Raw genomic sequence first — 22365 nt, 5'->3', positions numbered from 1 at the left:
AGGTGAGCGATCGAGGTCATCATGGCCCTCTTGCCTTCTGTAACAATACAAATACAAACTGTAGGAAGTTGTCTCTCAACAGACATGGTCTCTAGATCAAGCTAATTGTTTCTCTTAATAAAAGTTAACAGCGTTTAATTTGTTATATTTCAATATATTCAATTATCACGCTGAAATAATTTACATTGTATCTTCGCAGCGCATGTATGTGATGTTGACATTGTTTTGAATGGATTACGAAGAAGGTTGCCTAAATCTTATACGTACAATGCTACGCTTACACCTTCTATATCGGATGTCAGACCTAAAAGGGGTGGAACAGGAGGTGGCACGAAACTTACGATCACTGGCACGGGATTTGGGTAAAAGTTTACAAATATGACAAGGATGCTTGTTTTCGAAAACAAGATTATAGCTTTCTTAAGATGCATTGTCGAAGCAATTTCCAAACAACGTGTACTTGTTTACATATACATTCATGTGGTTATATGGTTGTTTTACAGATCAGTGACAGACGTGATTTCTGTTCAAATTGATGGAGTACTTTGCAACATTACAAACATTACGGACACAAGTATAGAATGTTTAACTGGACCACACTTCAGATCTGTGGAGACAACAGTCCAGATTTATATTTCCGAATATGGCATTGCCGGAGAGGTACGCTTTAAACAATCAAAGACAAGATATATTTAATTTTTATTTTTGCATGTTAATTTTGCATTTATACGTATATTTTTTGAAACAGGTCATACACGTACAAAGATAAGCATATTTCATTTTAAAAGGATAAAATGGAATGCAAACACATGGTATTGAAATTATTTCTTAATTGTAGTTAAAATCTATTTATTTAAGATTACAAACGGTGATGCGAAATTCCAGTATATTGACATATGGTCATCTGTCTTTACATGGGGTGGCGGTCCTCTGCCAAAGACTGGAGAATTTGTCGTCATACCTTCTGGCATGACACTACTACTTGATATTAATACACCAGTTTTGAGTGTGTTATTAATTCAAGGTAAAACATTATGTTCATATTGAATATCTCGAAAAGCACTACCTCCTTAAAATATAGAAATGGAAAGCTTTCTTTCTTTCCACCCTAGCATAGGAGAAATTCAACAGCAAAGCGTTAGTTTTACACTAATCTGCAGTCTTTCGCAAAAATTGTTTTATACATATGGACTGTGTACTTGTCTAAATGTAAATTCAAACGGAAATAATGGATAGATCCGATTTTTCTGATAAGGAACGTCCCCCTTGGATATTGTTACTATGTCTCACAAGCTGTCTCCAAAATGGCGGATATACATTATACCGCTATGACGGATTCTTTTTATAAAGTATCTAAATCTTCTATTCATTACTGTACAAAGATCAAAAACCTGTCGGATCACGTGCTAAATGAATCATTTAATAATTATACTTAAGGTTATATTAACTCCATGAAGAAAAGTGATGAAATGTAGCCGGTAAATGTTGGTGCTAATAAGGTCTTCATAAGTATGAAAGTCGTAGACTTTGATGAATTTGTTTATTTTGGGACAACACAAAATGTTCACAGACTATTGGTATAAAATATGATACATACAATAAAAAGAAATCACGATACAACGAAAATGTCTATAAATAAAATAAAGTTTAATCTGTTGATTTCACTGAATAACACTGCGCGTTGTAAATTCTATATGTTTGTGCATGATTATGCTTGCTTTAACGCAACCGGTATATTATTATTCAAAATTTCATTCATTTCTATATTTGCGAATACGTACCAGTATTTTATTTAAATGTAAATTAAAAACAATGTATTTTATTTTTAATATGTTGTATTCTTCTGGAGACTCGACTGATACTGGTAGCTACAACATCGTTGTAGGTGTGGAAATTCTGCAATATTTATGTATACCTTGTGAAGGAATGTCCCGTGGTTTGAAAAAGCAAAGAATTATTAAATACATTTTATTTTTGCAGCTTTTTGGAAAAAGTTAAACTTTTGCAGTAGGTATCACGGTTATCGCCGACAATCGATCGACAAAAGGAAACAAATCGAGTGTCTCATCGGTGTCAATCACAAGTAGAGCCTTAGCAACAAAGTCTACCGATCGACGGATAACGCCTTATCTTATTGGTCAATATTATTGGTTTGATTGACAGATCGGATCCATCAATTAGCGATAAAATGTTACAAGGCAAAAGTGTTTCACAATTACGTAGACTTCTTAATAATAACATATATTATCTGTTTCATATATAAATAATGAATGAAAGCTCTATAATGTCTTTATATATATAGGTAAGCTTATTTTTGATGAGAAAGATTTAGAACTGCAGTCCAACATCATCCTGATAACAGATGGTGGAGTGTTACAAATTGGTACAGAGGACCAGCCTTTCAAGAACAAAGCTAAAGTAACGCTTCATGGTCACTTAAGAAGTAAAGAACTTCCAATCTACGGCACTAAAGTACTAGCTGTAAGAAATGGAACTTTAGATATGCATGGTACCTTAAATGCTTATTGATTTTTCTATTAATTAATGTAATAATTATCAGTTATAGAACTACTTTTACCTGATTATATAGCTATTTGCTCTATCATGAAATTATTGCAAACTGTCCTTATTATCCTCTGTTTTATAGGGCAATTAAATTCATTATTCTGTTTGTTTGTCTTTCTGTCCTAAATTAATGTCGAAAGCCAGTCCTACAGTTTTCTAATGATCTGGTCGGTACGTACTGAAATGCATCATTGACATATTTTAGGGACGGTGCACGATGTCTGGTTTAGGAGCTATGACTCGTGGAAAATTTACAAATACAGTACATTACTCATTAAAATTACAAGGAATACCGCTATCTGCCAAATTTCCATTAATGTCAACATTATCAAATTGTGCAAAGATATTATTTCATTAATTTTACCTCTACACATTTTTATTAAAACGAATAAATATAAGCCATGGACTAGAAGATATTCACTTTTTGCTGATATATGGCCAAATATGAAACCAAATTTAAATTTATTCCCAAAATGTGACCGGATAAAAATATTATTTTGTTTTTGTTAAATTTTTCTTGCAACATAACGAACTTTTACTGTTTTCAAATTGAAAAAAAGAAATATTTGTGTTTCTGTGGGACTAGGTTAAAGTCGTTGATATTGACTAAATGATATCACTGCATCTCTCAATTTGTTGAATTTTACATGATTTTTCCTAACACTTCAAAAAGTATATGAAAGATATTGACAAAGATATCGATATGGCGTTCAAAAGTGTGTATTTTTGATAAGACTGTAAAACATTTTTACACGCCTATTTTGGAAAAACTTGACGTATTATATGATGACACGTGTGTCTGTACGTCCGTCATATTATGTGTCTTGAACATAAATTAATAGTTGTTCAAGGTATTGTTTTAAACCTGGCATACAGGTAGATGGCAATGACACGATGTGCAGAGCATACAAAGCAGGGTCTTTATGACAAAAATCAAGCTCTAAAATTGAGCTCAAATATGAAATCTGTTCGTCAAATTACCTTTCTGAAGCATAAATGAATAACAATTCATGATATTGACCTCCGGGTAAACGTTCAGTTTCTTTGTTTTAAATAGGATGCCCTGTGCCCATCACATGGACACGTCTATCTACAACTGCATCAGAAGGTGACAATATGCTACATTTGGTAGATCCTGTGGATTGGCATACTGGAGATGAAATTGCTATTTCTAGTTCTGGTCACCATAAGTCACAGACTGAAAACGAAAAGAAGATTATAACTGAAATATCTGAGGACAAGAGGACAGTAACTTTAGATTCGCCTCTTCGTGCAAAACACATCGGTGCTGAAGAAAACTTCAATACCACTCTAGTTCAGATAAGAGCCGAAGTTGGGCTTTTGACTCATAACATTGTTGTTAGAGGCAACAATAATTCGCAGTGGACTGGAGAAGCAAATAAGTGCATGCCAGGAGAACATATTGGTATATCATTTGTTACTGCAATATAGTGTTTTTTAAAGAAAACTCTTAACGAATACCACTATCACACGTTCTGTTCTTATATTATTGTTAAAACAAATTTTTGTAAACCTTCTTTTTATTAATGTAGTAATTTATTCTGTTTATTAAAGTTGTAATTTGATCATACAGATGTGTTCCAAACCCAGACATGTTTCCATGGAAGAGTCGAAGATGTAACAGGAAGTAGTCAATTCGGAGCGACTATTATTGTTCATACAGAGTATAACTCACTTTTGGCTCGAGTTCGAATATCATATACTGAAATAACATTTGCTGGACAAGCAAATAGACAAGGTAGACATCCAGTATTTTTCCACTTAAATGGTAAGATGTCCACAAGTTACTTGAGAGGGTGCAGTGTGCATGAAACATTCAACAGGGCAATAAACATTCAAGGTTCAAACAATTTAGTTGTCGAGAAAACTGTTATTTATAACGTTTTGGGAGGGGGAATTTTCTTAGAAGACGGTACCGAGACAGGAAATATCTTACAGTACAACTTAGCAATACTTGTTAGAGGTAGTGCATGCTTTTTTCAAGACGATATCACCCCAGCCTCATTCTGGATAACAAATCCGGACAACATTTTACAACATAATGCCGCGGCTGGTGGGACTCATTATGGTTATACATACAGAATTAAACCATATTCAACTGGACCTTCTTCTACAAACTCAGTTAATCCATCACAAGTTCCATTAACAGTTTTTAGAAATAACTCTGCACACTCATTTGGAAAGTATGGTCTTTGGATATTTAAAGATTACTTTCCTAGAAATGCAGGTGTAGTGCCAGCGCGTGTAGAAAATTTTTTTGCATGGAATAATGAAATCGGCATCCAGGTAGTCAACTCTTGGCCAATGCATTTTATAAACATTGCTCTTGTACAAAACAAAGTAGCTGGTTACGAGAGCAGAATGTTTTATGACGTGCCCGGTTACGAAGAAGATTCGCCCATACTCAAACACAGCTTGATTGCCGGAACAACACGTGTCTTACCAAGTGCGGTACAAGGTTGTACTAGAGCCGGTTCGATCTTGCCACACGGTAGAGGTTTCAGGATCTCAAATGTAACATTTATAAATTTTGTTAACTCTAGTTGTGCAGCATTACGATGGGCAAAACTAAGAGAATGTTCATGGATGTGCGGGGGTTATACATACTACACTGATGACCTTAAATTTATCGATGCTCCCAATAAAGTGTCATTTGAATGGGAATGGGAAGCTGTTATCTTTGACATGGATGGAACAGCCACAGGAAAATCTGCAAATTGGACAATCTTGCCTGCGTCTGGAAGTCTTCCATATGACTGTGAATTATCACCTGACTTTAGCGCTGGAATTCATGCTAGCATGTGCCCTCCTCAACATAAATGGCACAGATTTTCTTTTAGTAGTAGTGCTCGTTTGAGAGGAAATAATTTTATCATCGCCAATGAATATGGAAATAGCTCCGTCCGATACGCAAAATATCGATTAACTCACGATTATGGCTGGACGTGCGCTTTACTTGATGGAAGTACGTATGAGATTCACTTCGAGCCTGAGGAAAGACGAAATAATCTTAGTTTCTCAGGAATGCTGTATGATTTTAAGGTTTGTTGAAAGTATTTTTATTAACAAGTCATACCACAAATAAAAAGCACAAAACGTCCAATGCACCAAACAAGTACGCACATCAAGTTGCATTACATAATTTTAAGTATTTGGGACACTCAAAATCAGTACTTTTAAAGTTAAATGAAAACTTGAAAACTATTTTAGCACATCTACTTTCTTTAATATATTGAACTGAGCTATACAAGAAGCACATCAAGAAAAAAACGTTAAATGTTATTTGATAACATGCATTTTTTTAAGTTTGCGGAATACATCATCTATAACATCAAGGTGAATGATCTTCCTGATAAATTCTCAGTTAACAATATAGAAACCAATATGACTGTTGATACCATCAACATAACGGTTGCTGAGACAGGCGATTGGATGTGGAATAATATGGACAAAGAAATAACATTCCCGGGTAATGAACAATTTGCTTTTTCTCTTTTAATCATAACCAGAAGTTAATAAAAAAAAAATCTCTTTCATTGAGGTTCAAAATTAATATACTTGAAATTTGCTTTCACATGAAAAAGACATAACTCCATTACAGTGATATCCGAAATTATTCGTTGTTCTTGTTATTGATAGCTTCTTTAAAACACATTTGTGTAATGTCCCAATTAAAGTAGTTTGCCATTGATTAACCCTTCTTGTATCTTTTTTTCAGTAAAAGCTAGCCGGACAAACTTAGAAAGATCATATGATATACCATTCTCTTTACATGTCTTGAAATGTCTCTTCAAAGACTGCATTCCACCGCCAGACCCAAACACCGTCGCTCCTGACAACAGTAGGCCTTTTAGTTTCCAGTATTGGCATGATAGAACAATATGGAATCTTACATCAGATGGCTATATTACCAACGTTGGTGAAATAGGAACAGAAATACCACAAGACTATGATGATGTCAGAATATTATTTAGTAAGTAACATGACCTATTTTCTAAGATGACTAGCGGGACATTAGTGATTGAAATATTGTAATGTTCGCTGCCACAGATCTTGATAAAAGATATCTGTTTTAATTATTCAGTAGATGTTACTTTAATATCACGATGTATAAAACCATGTCATATTTATGATTTATTTCTGACTTGACGTCTAAACTGCTATTATGTCATCCCCATTTACTGCCCGGTAGTCTCAAAATGCCAAAACCATAGTGACAGATAGATTTTGGTAACATTGCCCAAAGTTGAATTGAAGTTATCTTGTCAAATGAAATTGTATGACAGTAATTAATCTTTCTGTTGAAATATTTGAAATTAAGGGATAATTCAACAAAAACAAAATGAATCATTGATGTAGTTATACCTCTTTGTATTTTGATAGATACTTGGGTGGTAGTAAACAAAACAGAAGTTAACAAACTGGGTACACTACTACTGGAAGGAGTGCTCGAATTTTCAGACATTCCAGGCGCTGTCTTTAACATCGAAGCGGATTTCATAATAATTAAAGGAGGACGGTTGATAATGGGATGGCTACATGATCCATTCGATGCACTTGCAAGAATAACCCTTCGAGGAAATAAATCGTCATTACGTTTTGATCTAGGAGATGGACATGAAATCGGACCTAAATCCATTGGTATAAGCTGTTATATTTTTTATGTTCAAGTGTGTTTGATATGTTAACTAAGGTTTAGTGGTGTGACTTAGCATTTACTCATACAATAATGTTAAAAACCATAGTGGGTGTTTGATATCAAATAGCAAGCATTATAGATGAGATCTGCATTCGTATTAAATTAATTGTGTAGAATGCAGTCAGAATTTAAGGAACGTCTGTTTTTTATAAATGTCAAGTGCTGTAATTTTGCAAATAATTTAGATGCATCTGCGCATTTGAGTAACCGGAAGTGATTGCGTAACGTTATTTATCCGGAAAACCTTTAATAATGTCTGTTAGCCGTTATATAGGTAGCATAAATGTTTCCGGTAATTATTTGATCCAGTGAATTAAGTGTTAAACAGTCAGTGGTATCGCATTTCTTAAAACTTATTTAAACAATAGATAGGTAACATAATTCAAAATAAAAACATTAACTAAGACGCGATGTGAGGACTCCAACTCATATTGTACAACAATTGTAAAAATTTAACCGCATGGACCTTAACATTGAAAGTAGGTATTTTTACAACTATCTAAAATTTCATTAAACTCTAAATTTGGACATTTCTTATACTCAAAAAAAGTAGCACCAAAATACGATTTTGGCGCATTTTGGAAATAGAAATAGACCTAAACCCCAGAATTTGCAAATCGGGCTATAAAAATTAAAGCACATGACAACTTCTTTTTGTTTTGATGAATAAATATGCATGTGTCATTTCTCAATTTATTGTTCTCTGTGTATAAATATAACTGTGTGTAATGATGTATGTTTAGTCAACATATCAGCATTATGTACCTAAATGAAACAGTATGAATCGTTGTTTAAAAGTGACCGATTTGAAAAGATTAATGCGTAAAACTGTGTTAAGTTTAAATTATAAAAATTATGAAAGTAAATTTTTACGTGCGCTTTCTATACATTGTTAAGGATCGTTGTTTGTATCCTTGTCACAAAGATCCTAAATACATATGCTTTTCCATCTTTTTGTACTTTAAATATTTCTATTTTTTAAATTCAAACTTCGGTACATTCATTATTTATCTGTTTATCTATTTATTTAACAAGTGTTTACTGTGTATAAATTAGGAGTGTTTGGTGGGTTAGACCTCATCGGACAGGATGTAGGAATAACATGGACTGAACTTGCCGCCACAGTACATAAAGGGTCGAGACAAATAAAGCTGAAAGACCCTGTCCAATGGGCAACTGGAAATGAGATTGTTATTGGTCATACCAGCTTTGATCCACACCAAATTGAGACTTTGAGAATTGTTTCTGTTGACCAGGACAATGTTACTTTAACACTTAATGACTCGTTACGTTATAAACATATTGGTAAGGAATCAAAGTTTATTGTATTTTATTTGATATAGATTGTACGTTTATCGAGCTTTATGGGAAAGTAACATTAAACTGATCCCATGATTCCAGATGAACGGAAAATAAGAACACCACTGGGAGTCAAGGTACGAAGATAATTTTGACGACCACCGTTCGTCTCCTAAGATTTATAAGTAAAATTTAATCTAAAAACTCCTTTGAAAGATTAGGTACAAACAAGGAAAGTGTTAACAAACTAGGTTTGATATAGTTTACACGTATGTAATGGAATGCGCGACATTTCTTGTTCTCTTTCATCCAAAATTAACCGGATGTCTTTCATAAATGAAAATAACATTGACTCAATTTCAAGATCCATATATACCAGAAAATACCAGCACTGAGTCAAAGAACAGGGTGGTCTTTTACTACACCACTTGTGGCGTAAGATTGCTGGTGATGATAATAAACAAATCGAGTAGAAATTTCTATGAAGCTCAAAACACACCCAAACAAAACAAGGACAAAATTTATAAACGTATAAGATGCTTTTGCATGTGCAGTAACACCAATATCCCCAAGAACCGGCTTTCTAATCAACGTCCTTTAGAATCATAGAACTCAATTTATCAAAATGATTAAAAGGATGCTGGAAGTTAGACGGTTCATGACACTCTTACACACCCTAGCATTAGTTTCAGTGGTATTCTAGTAAAGTAATCTTGAATAGACTCCGCGACTCCAGAGAACAAGTAATAGTAGTAACAACAATGATGTTTAGTACGGAGCGATTTCGATCATGTTTTATTCACCTTTATTTTACCTTTGTAATTATTCAGAATTTCATTGACTATCCATACAAATCTCAGAATAACAATTACTAAGTTAGGCTAAGAAAAAGAATTACCAGGTATGCAGTCATTTGCAAGTGGTTGGGGAAATTGGACTTATTCGTTGACGCGTACAACATCAGACATATTGCATTGAAGTGAAAACGCATGAATTCAAACTTAACTTGCCACGCTGTGGTCTTACATCGAATTAAACTATATAAGCTAATTATATTGCCTAGGACATTTAGTCTCATCATTACTTATATACTTCTGCATTTTCTTGTTTCAATTCAATGCTGTATATATTTATTCTTGTTTTCAGCAGCAAATCAAGGAAGTGGCACAATATTGATGCCTACTTGAATAAAGTTGACATTAAAACAGACACAAACAATTCGGGTTGACCGGCTGCTTAAGTCAGTTGGCTGTTTAAAGCAATGGTAGCTAAATCAGGTTCAACTGTATGTAATGTTTAAATAATTCTACATAATAGTATGAAAAACTATATTTATTTAGTAAGTTTTTCAGACACAGTATGATAATCAGACACTTGTTAATTTACATTAGACCTTAATTTTAACTAATAATTTACTTGTTTTCCAAGTGCATGCCGAAATTCTTTCTGATGGAAGAAATGTTTCACTTGGAGCATCTGTTGGACTTCTTACAAGAAACATAAAAATCATGGCTAAAGATGACAAAACAACGTATGAAGAATCATTTGGAGCTCGGGTGTACGTTGGAAATATAGTTCATACAGGACGACCATATACGGGTATTTGAATCTTCACTCGTTTCTATGTTTTTCTTTCTCCGAATCTTTTAACATTGTGAGCGATTTCCAAGTATCCTTGCCCAATGTTAGTTTTGTCAGTTTACGAATAAGGCAGTTATGTGTGATAAGAAGTATTCCATGTCTGCATAATATCTCTTACTACTTTTTAACAATTTTACAATTTACTTGGCATTCATAATTTCCGCGAAATGAAAATGACTAGAACGTATCTATCAGCCATGATATAATTTTCACAGAGTAATATCTTCAGTCATGTCAGTTCAATATTACAAACATTGAAACGAACATGAAATAAAATATCAAATATACAGATTTTAGTGTCAGCATTATACATTTTTTAGATATTTCGATAACCTGTCACATATTGGTTTTATAAGTAGAACTCGCCTTTCGATCATGTTTATCACAGGTAAATGAATTAAAATGTCAGTTAGGCATTTGCGTGTCTGTTCTCTAATGCTTTACGTCATTGAACAATACAAAGGTAGACACTTAAGTTTGGTCAGTAAAATATATCTGAGAAAATGCGATTAACTTACATTCCTATTATGATTTAAGTTAGTCGGTTCATAACTTATACACTCATTCATACTCAAAAAATGCAAAGCAAAAATTTCATCTTTATGATTTTAAAGGACTGTTTCTTATCATATGTGACTTGCCATGTTAAATATATTTATATTTCCAACAATAATTCGCAATGTTGCTCAAAAAGAGAATCCGATAAACTTCATGTCAGGAGCATACGCACGCTCGACTTTTTGTAGGGATTTGGGTTTATGTCTCGTCATTCTGAATTACAGAATAACAAAATACATTTTTGCATAATAATATTTAAAAAAAACACCCAACTTCAGCTATAAAATTCAATCTGTAAAGCATATCTAAAAGCAGGTTCTGATGAAGATATTCAAAATAATCTTTATTTTTTGTACTTATAGTTAACTTCTAAATCCTAAATAGCCCGATATCTACGACACTGATCTTGTGTAAATTTTGATTTCACCTGCGAGCAATTTTTCATTAAGCTTTCGTAACAAATTATTGAACTTTATATATTCATTAAAATACCATTTCAGTATATACTTAGAATTATTATTTTAATCATACGATGCAATAACTTTTGCATTATGTATTCTATTAATTCATTATAAACCTTTTTCTGTCTGAAATGCATGTATTTCTAATGAATACAGACCCCTGTATTTGACCCCATAGGATAAAAGAAAATAAAAAAAATAGTCAATGGTTGGACTGCATGTTTTAGTTGTGAGGTCAGATATGATGGTCCGAGAGCTCACGGACTTTTATTGCAACAATTGAGGCCAAAAGAAGTTAATACATTTTTGGAAACAATTTTTCATATCCTCCATGAAAACCCATTTCTTAAGTATCAAAGCCGTGCCTATCTATATTTTGTTCATTTATGTTTGTGATAGGGGAGGTAAAACTTACTTGTAAAAATATTAGGGAGTAGGGTAAAGTTTACGTCTATCAGTTTTTTCACTGATTAATTACAGTAACTATCTGATTGTCAGTAAATGCATATATATCCTACCATGACAGCAATAAGAAATTCATCAAAAAGGACTGAAGGGCAAACTGGATATTTAAGGTCAAAGGTCAGATTTATGTAAAAATCACAAAAATTGGCATATTTGAAATTTATTTTTATTCTTAAAAAATAGTTGGTTATCATAAGACACTCATCTTTATTTATGTAATGTGTATGTATCAGCCAAAATCAGAAATGCAAATTTATTGCAAAAAGTCAAGGTCAACCCTAATAATTGAAGGTCAAATTTCATTTTAATGCAAAAATTGAAAAATTATTACCTTACCCTTTTTCTAATCTGTTTAATATGTTTTCACATTATAAGTCACTGAAGTTAATTAGTTTTAATGTTTGTATGTCAGGCAAAGTCAGCAGTGCAGATGTAACCACAAAACTGCCAAGAGTAAAGCTAATATCAAGGGTCAAAGGTCAAATTTGTGTGAAAAATCGCACAAATAGCTTCCTGTTTGAAATATAACAGATATATTTTAATCATTACAAGTAATTGCTCGTGATTTATTTTAATGTAAATATGTCTCACACTGTCAGTAATAAAGATATCGTCTAAAATCAGACAAGTTCCAATGTAATATTAAGGGTCAAAGTTCATTTTCAAGTAAAATAATGAAATAAATAGCTCTTTAACTTTTCTCTTTATTAATAATATCTTGACGATCTAGTCAGTGATATCAGTTCATTTTAATGTATAAATGTTAGGCAATGTCTGGTATTTACATATAATTTCAAAACATTCAAGTTCAACCATAATAATTATTATGATAGGTCAAAGGTCAAAAAGTGAGTAAAATGTTGCAATAATATCACCTATTTGTAATATTTTTGTATAGTTTAAAAGTATTTGTTTTGTCATTTCAGTAACTGATCGTTGTTCATTTTACTGTATATATGTCAGACGATGTCATGGAAGGGACAATAAGTCAAGGTCAAACCTGGTATTAAAGGTCAGGGGTCATTTTTGTGTAAAAGATCAAAATGTAGCATACTTACTTATTACTTTGTTCAAAAATAGCTTGTTGTTATAATTCTTTGTTAGAAATTTATTTTAATGTATACATGTCAAGCAAGGTCAGCAATGTAGGTTTCATCCTAATAAGTCAAAGCCAGCCCTTTTTATCAATGGTCAAAGGTCAAATTTGTGTGCAAATTCGCAAAAACAGCATTTTTGCAATGATTTTTCTTTATTGTTTTAGGGTATTTTTGTCAACACTAGTAACTGATCATTATTCATTTTAAAGTATATATAACAGGTGATATCATTCTTCCTTAATTATGAAAAATCAGTCATTGTCAAACCTGACATTAAATGTCAAAGGAGAGGGTCTTCAAGAAACTTCCCATTATGAAAAAAAGGCTTGAACAAAGTTGCGGAGCAAATGAAATTACGTTAAGTCTACACAGGCACCGTACGGCCCATAGCAGAGTACGCATCCACCTAAAGGGTAACTGCTTCCAAAACCAGTAAAGATAAACTGGACAAGGTTCAAAATTCAAGCCTGAGGATAATTCTAGGAGCAATGAAAACAATTCCAATTAAAGAAACGAAAAAGACATCCAACATTGAGCCATTAGAGACAAGACGAGAGTACAAAGCCCTTGTGCAGGTAGAAAAGGCAAAGAGACTACCATCACACTCACTCATTTCAAAACTCGAGAGCAGAACTAAGAACAGACTGAAACGACAGAGTCTCAACCATATCGTCAACGGACTGCAGAAAGGAAAAGCAGCAGCACTGGACACAGAGGCAGAGCCGCTTGTGCCCGATGAATGGGTTCCTAGACATTGAAGACCCTCTCCTTTGACCTTTAATGCTAGGTTTGACAATGACTGATTTTTCATAATCAAGGAAGAATGATATCATCTGTTATCCTGTTGTGTCCCCATTTCGTGACCTTTAGCTTCCATTTTTGCGCATGCGCAGTACAGCTGACAAGTACTTGTTACTTTAATTACATCAAACAACAGATAGATTATTAACTGAAGTCAACAAACCCTAAAAACCCTGTAAACTGCAGCATTTACAAAAAAAATCACATACCTGATTTGTATACATGCAGTGATCTGCTTCTCCTAGAAGCTGTCTCCTCAATTCGTGACCTTTGATTGGCTGCTCATTTGGGTCAAGGTTGTTATGGTGAAATATTAATTTACAGTTCAATTCCATTAATGTAATCCCTTTTCTATCAAGTTATGTGATTTCATCTCCTATTATTGCCAGTTACTCAACAGTTTTAGTGACTTCATGAAGACTAGTGTATAAATTTAGAGCATAAAAATAACAAAAAAAATCAGGAAACGTAACCCCAACTGTTAATGGTAAAAGTATGTTCAAATTCTAACTGTTTATAAACATTTAGTGTTAAAATTTAGAGTTCATATTTTTTAAGTTATCTGTTTCACATTTTTTTGCAATTTGGGAAAGTAACTATCATTTTTTTTTTTCAAACCAACCAATCACAATGCAGTCATAAGATGATGTTAACTGGACGTTAATAGAGCCTGGAATTTAAAAAATAGACATGTTTCCCAGTGATGGAATAGTAGTAGTGAACGTAACTGTAAATTCAGTTCTGTGTACAAAATTTTCAAGAGCGCCTCCATGATACTGATGGCGTCTGCTAGATGGTGAATAATAGCTGGATTTATGCAAATTTAAGGTTTATAATGGAAATTTTGGAGATATTTAGGAAATGTTTTTAAAGGTAGTCATTCTTTTAAACATTTTTAAATGCTTTTCCCACATTTTTCTTGGTATTTAAAGTCAGAAATGCATGAGCACAAACATGGTATAAAATTCATATGTCATACAGTTCAGCACGTGTTTAAAATTGGAAAAATAGTGACGTCACGAATTGAGGAGAGGGCACGAATTGGGGAAACACAAGGATATATGTACTTTAAAATGAAAAATGATCAGTTACTAGTGTTGTCTGTAATTAATCAGTGAAAAAACTGGTAGACGTAAACTTTACCCTACTCCCTAATATTTTTACAAGTGAGTTTTACCTCCCCTATCACAAACATAAGTGAACAAAATATAGATAGGCACGGCTTTGACACTTAAGAAATGGGTTTTCATGGAGGATATAAAATATTCTTTCCAAAAATGTATAAGCTTCTTTTGGCCTCAATTGTTGCAATAAAAGTCCGTGAGATCTCGGACCATGAGTTCAATGCGTCAAAAAGTGCTACTTTTCAAATGATATTTCAGTCTTAATATTATAGTCTATTTTGACTTTTATAACGCTAGAGAAAGGTATTTGTATATAATAAAAAAGTCATTTAAGCAGCATCTTGTTGCATTCTGTTTTCGCGAACTTTGCCATATCGGATCACACTCGGCGCAAGCAGCTCGTGAGATCTAAGCCAGGCAAATCCACCGTTTAAAAGGAGGTGTTTTTACTACATTGTACCAATTTTGCCACAATGAGTCACTATACAATGTACCAGTTTTCAACAGTTCCCGTTAAAGTCCATTTCATATTCAAAAGTAGAATGGCTACGGTCACTGACTTCGAGTCTCTTGCCTCTCTGCGCGGTGGGTTTGAAACCTCGCTTTGAGTGTATATTAATTTCATGTGAAGAAGCCGTCCAGCTGGCTTACAGAACGTCGGTAGTTCTACCATGGTGCCTACCAGTGCCCGGAAATTATACATGAAGTGGTACCTGTTGTTTTCCTCTAACACCAAAAGTTGGTAAGTCGCCATATAAAAAGTGTGTAGATTTGAGGTAAAACCCAATTATATGAAAAACAAATATTTACTCAGAAGTCGAAGGCCAAACAGTTTTTCTTTCATCATACATTTTTGTTCGAAATTACAAGAATTTTAGGTATGATCACGCAACCTGTTGGTTGTGCTAAGCGCTGGAGCTACGATAGATAAATTCTAGTAGACGTATCTTTTGCGTAAGAATCAACTATATAGTTTAATATAGTCCGGATATCGGTATTTTTCTTATAATGCAGTATACTATTGGATTATATTTTGTAGGATATGCACGACTTAAAAACGTTGAATTTTACCATACCGGTCAAAGTGACGGCATAAATTATGAAAGGTTTTCCCTATCGTTTGTTAACGTCGGAAAAGTGAACTATGTGAAACCTTCCATTGTCACAAAATGCTCTTTCCGTAATGGATTTCATACAGCTGTTGGTGCGCTTGGAATTGAAAATCTTGATGTTTCCAGCAACATTATAGTTAACCATTTCGGACACGGTATGTAGACTTTAATCTTGAGATTTTGAAATTCGTCGTTATTGTTTTGCTCTATTCTTGGTATTTTGAAATACAAATCATAATTTGTAAACTGACATCTATCAAAAGTAGATATTGCGGAAAAAAATGAAGTTACTTGTTTTCTTTATCCATAGTATGTATTCAATATATACCGAACTTATTCAAGGTTTCAGTGCATTATAATTTGCTACAATGTACGAACAGGCATTATTGTTTGTTAAATTTACTGGATTGTCTCGACAATGTTTTCATTTTTAGGTATAATGACCGACTCTTTTGAAATCCGTATTGTCAATAACTTAATCATAGCGCCTAAACAGAATGGCATCGAAGCTGCTGGACCAACACACCTTTTCTTACAGAATAACATGGTCATGGGATCAGGAAAGATTGGTTATCATATACCGGCTGAAAAAATCTATGAAAGGAAATATTTTGATAACAAAATGTATTGTAACGTCATCGGTGGCCTTTTTAGCGGTGATACTACCGACGCTAGAATAAGCGGATTTACCAGTTGGAAAAATCTTGACATTGGGCTTTATTACATAGGGAGAGCTAATGTTGTAATTGAACAAAATATACTTATTGAAAATCAAATTGGTCTTGGTGTTGTCTTGAGCCAAGATCAAGTAGACAAAGATAGATTTGTTCATCTGAAAAATACAACTTTCATTGGACAAACAACGTCATTTGATTGTTTAAATGATAAAGTCTCACCAGGAATGAGGAATCATATTTCGACGACTATATTTAGTCCTAGACTATTTAGTTCACATGGGATGTTCGGATTAGCATTTCCTCACTTTAGTTCTATTGGTGGCATCACAAGAATGACAGACGTCACATTTTCTAAATATAGCACAACACTTTGTAAAAATAACTATGTCTTAACAACAAACATACCGCGGTATCACGTTCAAGGTCCAATAGATTCTGAAGATGTCACACTTAATGATGTCGATCATTCTAACAAAGTCATTGTCCAAAGAGCAGATGAGTATGTTATTGTTATCTTTCTAGTCAATGACATACGTTTCAAAAATATCTCGTAGAAAAAAAACGCACTAAATTTATGTACAAGATATTTATTATTGTTGTTGAATTATGTTATCCAGTTTGTGCGTTCAAAAATATTATTTTTAGCTGGTACAGTAGTTGATTATTCGTTTGGAATGCTGTATTAGAAGATTTTAGTATTTCTTTTTATAGTTGGCAAACATGTATCAAGTGTTCTTTTAAGATACATGAAGTTGCAACAATAAACGGTATTTTTAATCAGTTGGCAGTTAATCATGTCCATGTTTATTTTGTTTTAGCTGAAAATGAAAATAATGGTGTTTATGTTTCATAAACATGCTATGTAATATTTCGCATTTTTCAGTGACATTACAGATTATTGCATTAATGTTAATTGCGATTCATTCAAATACGTTGTGTTACGAGATTTAGATGGCTCATTCCTCGGCCACATAGGCACCGTTGTTCCCGAATCTGAGTAGGTTTATTTTTGTATTTCAAAATATAATATTTTTAATTAAAAGTGCAATTATTTTAAGACGGTAGTTTTAAAGATTTATAATTTTGATTATAAGATTTTGGATGGATTGAGACTTATTCCTGTATTGAAAGGTAGACATTCATTAAAATATAGTAACAGTTTAACGACAAGTGACTTGTATCCAGAAATGGTGCACTTCACGTTTCATTAGTGCGTCATTTAAGAAAGGTAAGAGAATATTGGTTACCCATGGGTAGAATTTTACTGTTAATTGATAATAAGGGACGCTGTATTTATTTATTTAGAAGTAATATACTTGAAAATAGGAGCATATGTCTTTGTTAGGTATGGTAGGATTGACGAATGTAGGGTTCCAAAGGAAATGGTCACCATGATAAACGGTACAAGGATTCCGTTTGAACAGATTGCTCCAAAGACAGGTATATTATCAAAAATGATTCGTGTAGCATAAACTACTGTAATTTCTCGCTAAAAAGGTTTTCTGACATAAACACATAATTATTCTTACCAAATTCTGAAGCAGACATGATATAAATACTCTCGTTCATATTATCCTTGTGGTATTAGGCATGAACATGCAGTCGCTGTTTCGAGAAAGCTGTGTATAATAATATTTTTATTGAAATTACTACAGTTAAAGATTTACCTGTCTGTTTCATACTGTTTTTGTTTAAAATCAAACGAAAGAAGCGTTTTGAAACGATTCATATAACAATAAATAATATAATATGGAAATATTGTATTATTCGATGAAAATGTCTATTCAAGATTAATGAAGGGTATGACGATATTTGTAATAATACTTATCACTTTATTTTACACGTATTCTCTTTTCTATTCGAAGGAGTAGTTCGCAACGATAATTGTATATATCGTGAAACCTGGCAAGCGTACCAGTGTTTTAGTGATCTAAACTATATATTCATGAAAATAAAAAACATGGACCGAGATGCAAGGTATCGCCAGATTTCTCCAATTGCTATCCTTAGTGATGGCTACTTAGACATGATAGACGTACCTCAGGATCACATCAGATGTAAAGTCTATACATGCAAGCAGAGAAAGTCTTCATTCATAACGATGGTTGCCACAGGTAATTTGATATATATTTTATGAGCATTACTTCTGCATTATTGAAAACATTTCTAGACTCCGACCGTATTTATCTGAAGCAGTTTTAGCACACCTGATCTTTGTTCAAGATGAGCTGTTAGTATAAGTTGACGGTTTTGCGACAGTGTTTCATCGTCAATCGCCCTGCGTCAACAATTTTATTAAATCTTCTTGTCATCTGCAACTGCTGGTCATAATTACGCCAATGAATTATCCGGGAATTGATTACATCCAAGTTTTTTTTTCTTTTCAAACAATTTTGGAACGTTACTAGTTGGATATTAATCCTTGTCTTTTTATGCTCACAGCTGACGGGGGGAAGGGTTAATAATGAGATTACGTGCACCATAAACGGTTTTAAGCTTCCAAGTGGTGGTTTTGCCACAGACTGTGGCAAGGCTTTGCCCACTGTGTTCCTTTATTTGTTCGTTTTGTCCTCATGTGTTTGCTTTGTCTTTGCCTTTGCATGTATTTGTCTGAGTGAGATGGTCTTATATACGCCCGCGTAATGTGGGTTGAGGGTGCTGTTTTCTTTTAATTTACTTGTTGGATACCGGATACTTATCCTTGTCTTTTTTTTTTTTGACTCGTATAAAGGGCATCAAGATTTTAAGTAAAAAAAAGCCTCATGTCACGAACCTTTTTTATGGATTTTCACCAAACTTGTTTGTAGCACCATTATATAAATCTCTCTCAAGTTTTTTTCAGCTGATTCCGCTTGACCTTTTAGATGTCGCAAGAGCATAAACCAGAAAAAAATTAGATATTCTGAAAATAGATTTACTCCGGAACTCGGTTTATGTCAGGTACAGTCCCTGGCTCGCGGATTTTTCAAAGTCCGCGCTTCTCCGCGATTGGACCCTAGCGCGGACACTTTATGAGCCGCGGGGATGCGCGCTTTTTTCCTGCATCCCCGTAATATATTTTACAGCTTCCACCGCGACCGATAGCAATAAATCGATTGTGGTGTATTGCGAAGACATATCGCAGCGCATCGCGGTGAAGTGCCGATGGTTCGCGGTGTATTGCTGTGGATCGTCGCGATTTACAGGTAAGAGAATGACGATATAAATGCTATATACAGTGTAGAATGCATATAAACTGACATTAATTATTTATAGGAAAAATGAAAAGTAAATGGTTTTTCATCATCTTTAATGATAATAATTTCAAACAAATTTTGCATAGATTATTTCAGTTAAACGTATTTTTATAATATATAATTTATCTACTGACAAGATTTGATGACAACTATCTTTATATGAGAAATGCATTCTTTGTCTTACAATTTATAATATGTCAAGTTTTCAATGGCGGTCTTATGTAAAAAGTAAATATCTGCATATTGTGAAAACGTTTTTTTTTTTCAGTATGATAATAATAAAATAATTAAAAAATGTCACATTACTGTAATTGATTTTCTCATTTATATAAAAAACTTACAAAAGAATGGTTAAATGTTTTTATCATAAACGTACAATCATGCATGATAGCTATTGAAATATAACACAACAGGATAAGATCAGATTACTGAGTTTCACCTGTACAAGAAATGTCAAAACTGATGATAGTAAATATGAATGAATAGGGAAGATAAATCGCATATATATATCAAAGAACCCCTCTTAGATTAATGATATGTACGTAATTGCTTTAAACTGCAATACGAACAGTCTACGCGCTTTTAAAATTAAATCGGTGAATGTAATATGACATTCCACTAGATACATGTATAAATACAATAATTAAATTTACAATAATTTGGCAAAAGCAAACCAAAATTATTACAAAATTTACATTTCACAATTAAAAAATTATTATTAACTAAATTTTCCCGGTAGAACATAAATATTAAGAGATGAAATAATCTTTAAAAATTTAAAAGATAAAGAAAGTTTTGAACATTTTTTTCTTTTCTTGTTATTGCAATAAAATAAAAATTAAAAAGGTAACCCTTAGATTTGGCGCATAAAATCTTTGTTTTTGTATAAAGAAGAACTTGTTGAAATAATAAACAAAATTATAAGAAAACGAATTAAAAAGTTGCACGAATATACGCAAGAAAATCTGAAGTTTCTTTATGTGCCAGGTTTTCAAAACATGTAAGCTAAATGCAGGCGTTAAATTGTCCTTTTAGCCGAACACGTGGTTAAATAAGTGTAAATTCTGTAAATTTGTCAGTGTCCTGGTACATTGTACAGATATTAGACCGGCTACGTGTTTTACGCTTCGCAGTGACGACTGACGAGTCATTTCAATGTTGTTTTAACGCGTGTCAATAGATAAGGTGTTAATTGACAACTTTTGCCGATATATGATCACGTTTAAGAAAAATAATACACGTGGTATGAAATGCACATTTTTCTTATATTACATTTGCTAAACATTTGAAGTATGTTTTTTTTTTAATTGCCATCAACAATAATGACTCACACGTTATATATTTTTATAAACTGGATATTATGTATTACCAGTGTAAAGATTTAATTAGTGTTCAAATTTAGCTTGATATAATATATTGGTTAATAAGAATACATAAGAATATATTAAATGTTAAGTCTAGATACACTATTGAATAACTTTTATCAATTCGTAATATGGGATTTGTTTAATTGTAGCTAACAAATTAACATCGGAGACCGTTCTTTATATTTATATGAAAATAAATAAAATACTACTTTTAATATACAAGTATAATTTTTTGTAGCAAACCAATTTAAAGGAAATAGACCAGATTTGAAATAACGGCGCCGCTTTATTTTAATTCCTATTATAGTCTACGTTTTTACGATTAAAGCAAAATTATCATTTTAAATATCACTGCATTTAAGTTATTAATAGTGTATTTGATAAAAGTAAAATTTTATAAAGATACATTAATTAGTTTTTTAAGATATTTGCAATAAACGCGGTTGCAAATAGTTTGTAATATCATTCGTTAAGTCATATCTATACGATATGCACCATTAGCAAACCTTACCTGGATTTCGCGGTGACTGCCGGTGATTCGCCGCGATCCATCGCAATTCAGCGCGACACGCTGAGATTTTTCATCGCGAGTCGCTGTGGACACTTTATCTGTAATAGATCGCGGGGGCTTACAAATTCATCGCGATTTATCACAGTCTTCAGTAGTGATTCAATGTGAAAAATCATCGCGATTTTCCACTCAGGGTAAATATTTGTGCCGGTGGTAACGCGGAAAAAGCAAACTCCGCGAGCTAGGGACTGTATTTCCAAGATTCATGCACGCGCAGTAGGTACAAACAAACCATTCTATAGATAGATTGCACTATGTAGCATTGATATATGTCAAAATATTAAACTCACACACGAACACAAATTCAACCTTATTTTATAAATCCAATACATAATGACGTTAACATATCTGCCTTCAGTAAATATTATCAGTTTGGCTTGTCAATTTAAAGAAATATATGATGTATTAAAGATTAAACTTTAATAGTTTATATAACAAATCGGGGATATGTGTACCTACACTGGTTAGATTTTGGGGAAAAAACCCAGTTCCGGATTAAGACTATCTGGTATGTAATATCCCTGTATGAACCTCTCTCAAGTCTCAAGGTTTTGCAAATTATTCCAATTGGGCCCTTTGAGGTGCAAGCATTGCTAAAGACAGGAATATAAAAGCTTGAAACAATTTTCCCATAGCCAACTTGGTTGGTTCTCCAGAAAAGTTTTATATAA

The 22365-nt window shown here is 33.1% G+C and overlaps 1 protein-coding gene across 1 annotated transcript in view; it reads left to right on the top strand.

Moving 5' to 3' along the window:
• Positions 1-22365, top strand: part of LOC123560806 (fibrocystin-L-like) — a 121317-nt gene that overhangs the window by 81807 nt on the left and 17145 nt on the right. The window contains exons 30-42 of the mRNA XM_045352964.2: positions 2303-2509; positions 3623-3991; positions 4160-5628; positions 5893-6055; positions 6305-6559; positions 6970-7227; positions 8342-8590; positions 10013-10183; positions 15771-15998; positions 16278-17019; positions 17404-17517; positions 17866-17960; positions 18386-18634. Coding sequence (XP_045208899.2) covers positions 2303-2509; positions 3623-3991; positions 4160-5628; positions 5893-6055; positions 6305-6559; positions 6970-7227; positions 8342-8590; positions 10013-10183; positions 15771-15998; positions 16278-17019; positions 17404-17517; positions 17866-17960; positions 18386-18634 — 4569 coding nt within the window. The remainder of the gene's footprint in view (positions 1-2302; positions 2510-3622; positions 3992-4159; positions 5629-5892; positions 6056-6304; positions 6560-6969; positions 7228-8341; positions 8591-10012; positions 10184-15770; positions 15999-16277; positions 17020-17403; positions 17518-17865; positions 17961-18385; positions 18635-22365) is intronic.

The sequence above is a fragment of the Mercenaria mercenaria genome, chromosome 10, assembly GCF_021730395.1.
Source record: "Mercenaria mercenaria strain notata chromosome 10, MADL_Memer_1, whole genome shotgun sequence".
NCBI lineage: Eukaryota > Metazoa > Mollusca > Bivalvia > Venerida > Veneridae > Mercenaria > Mercenaria mercenaria.
Note: the sequence above shows the minus strand (reverse complement) of the source record. Positions and strands in the feature narration are given on the sequence as shown.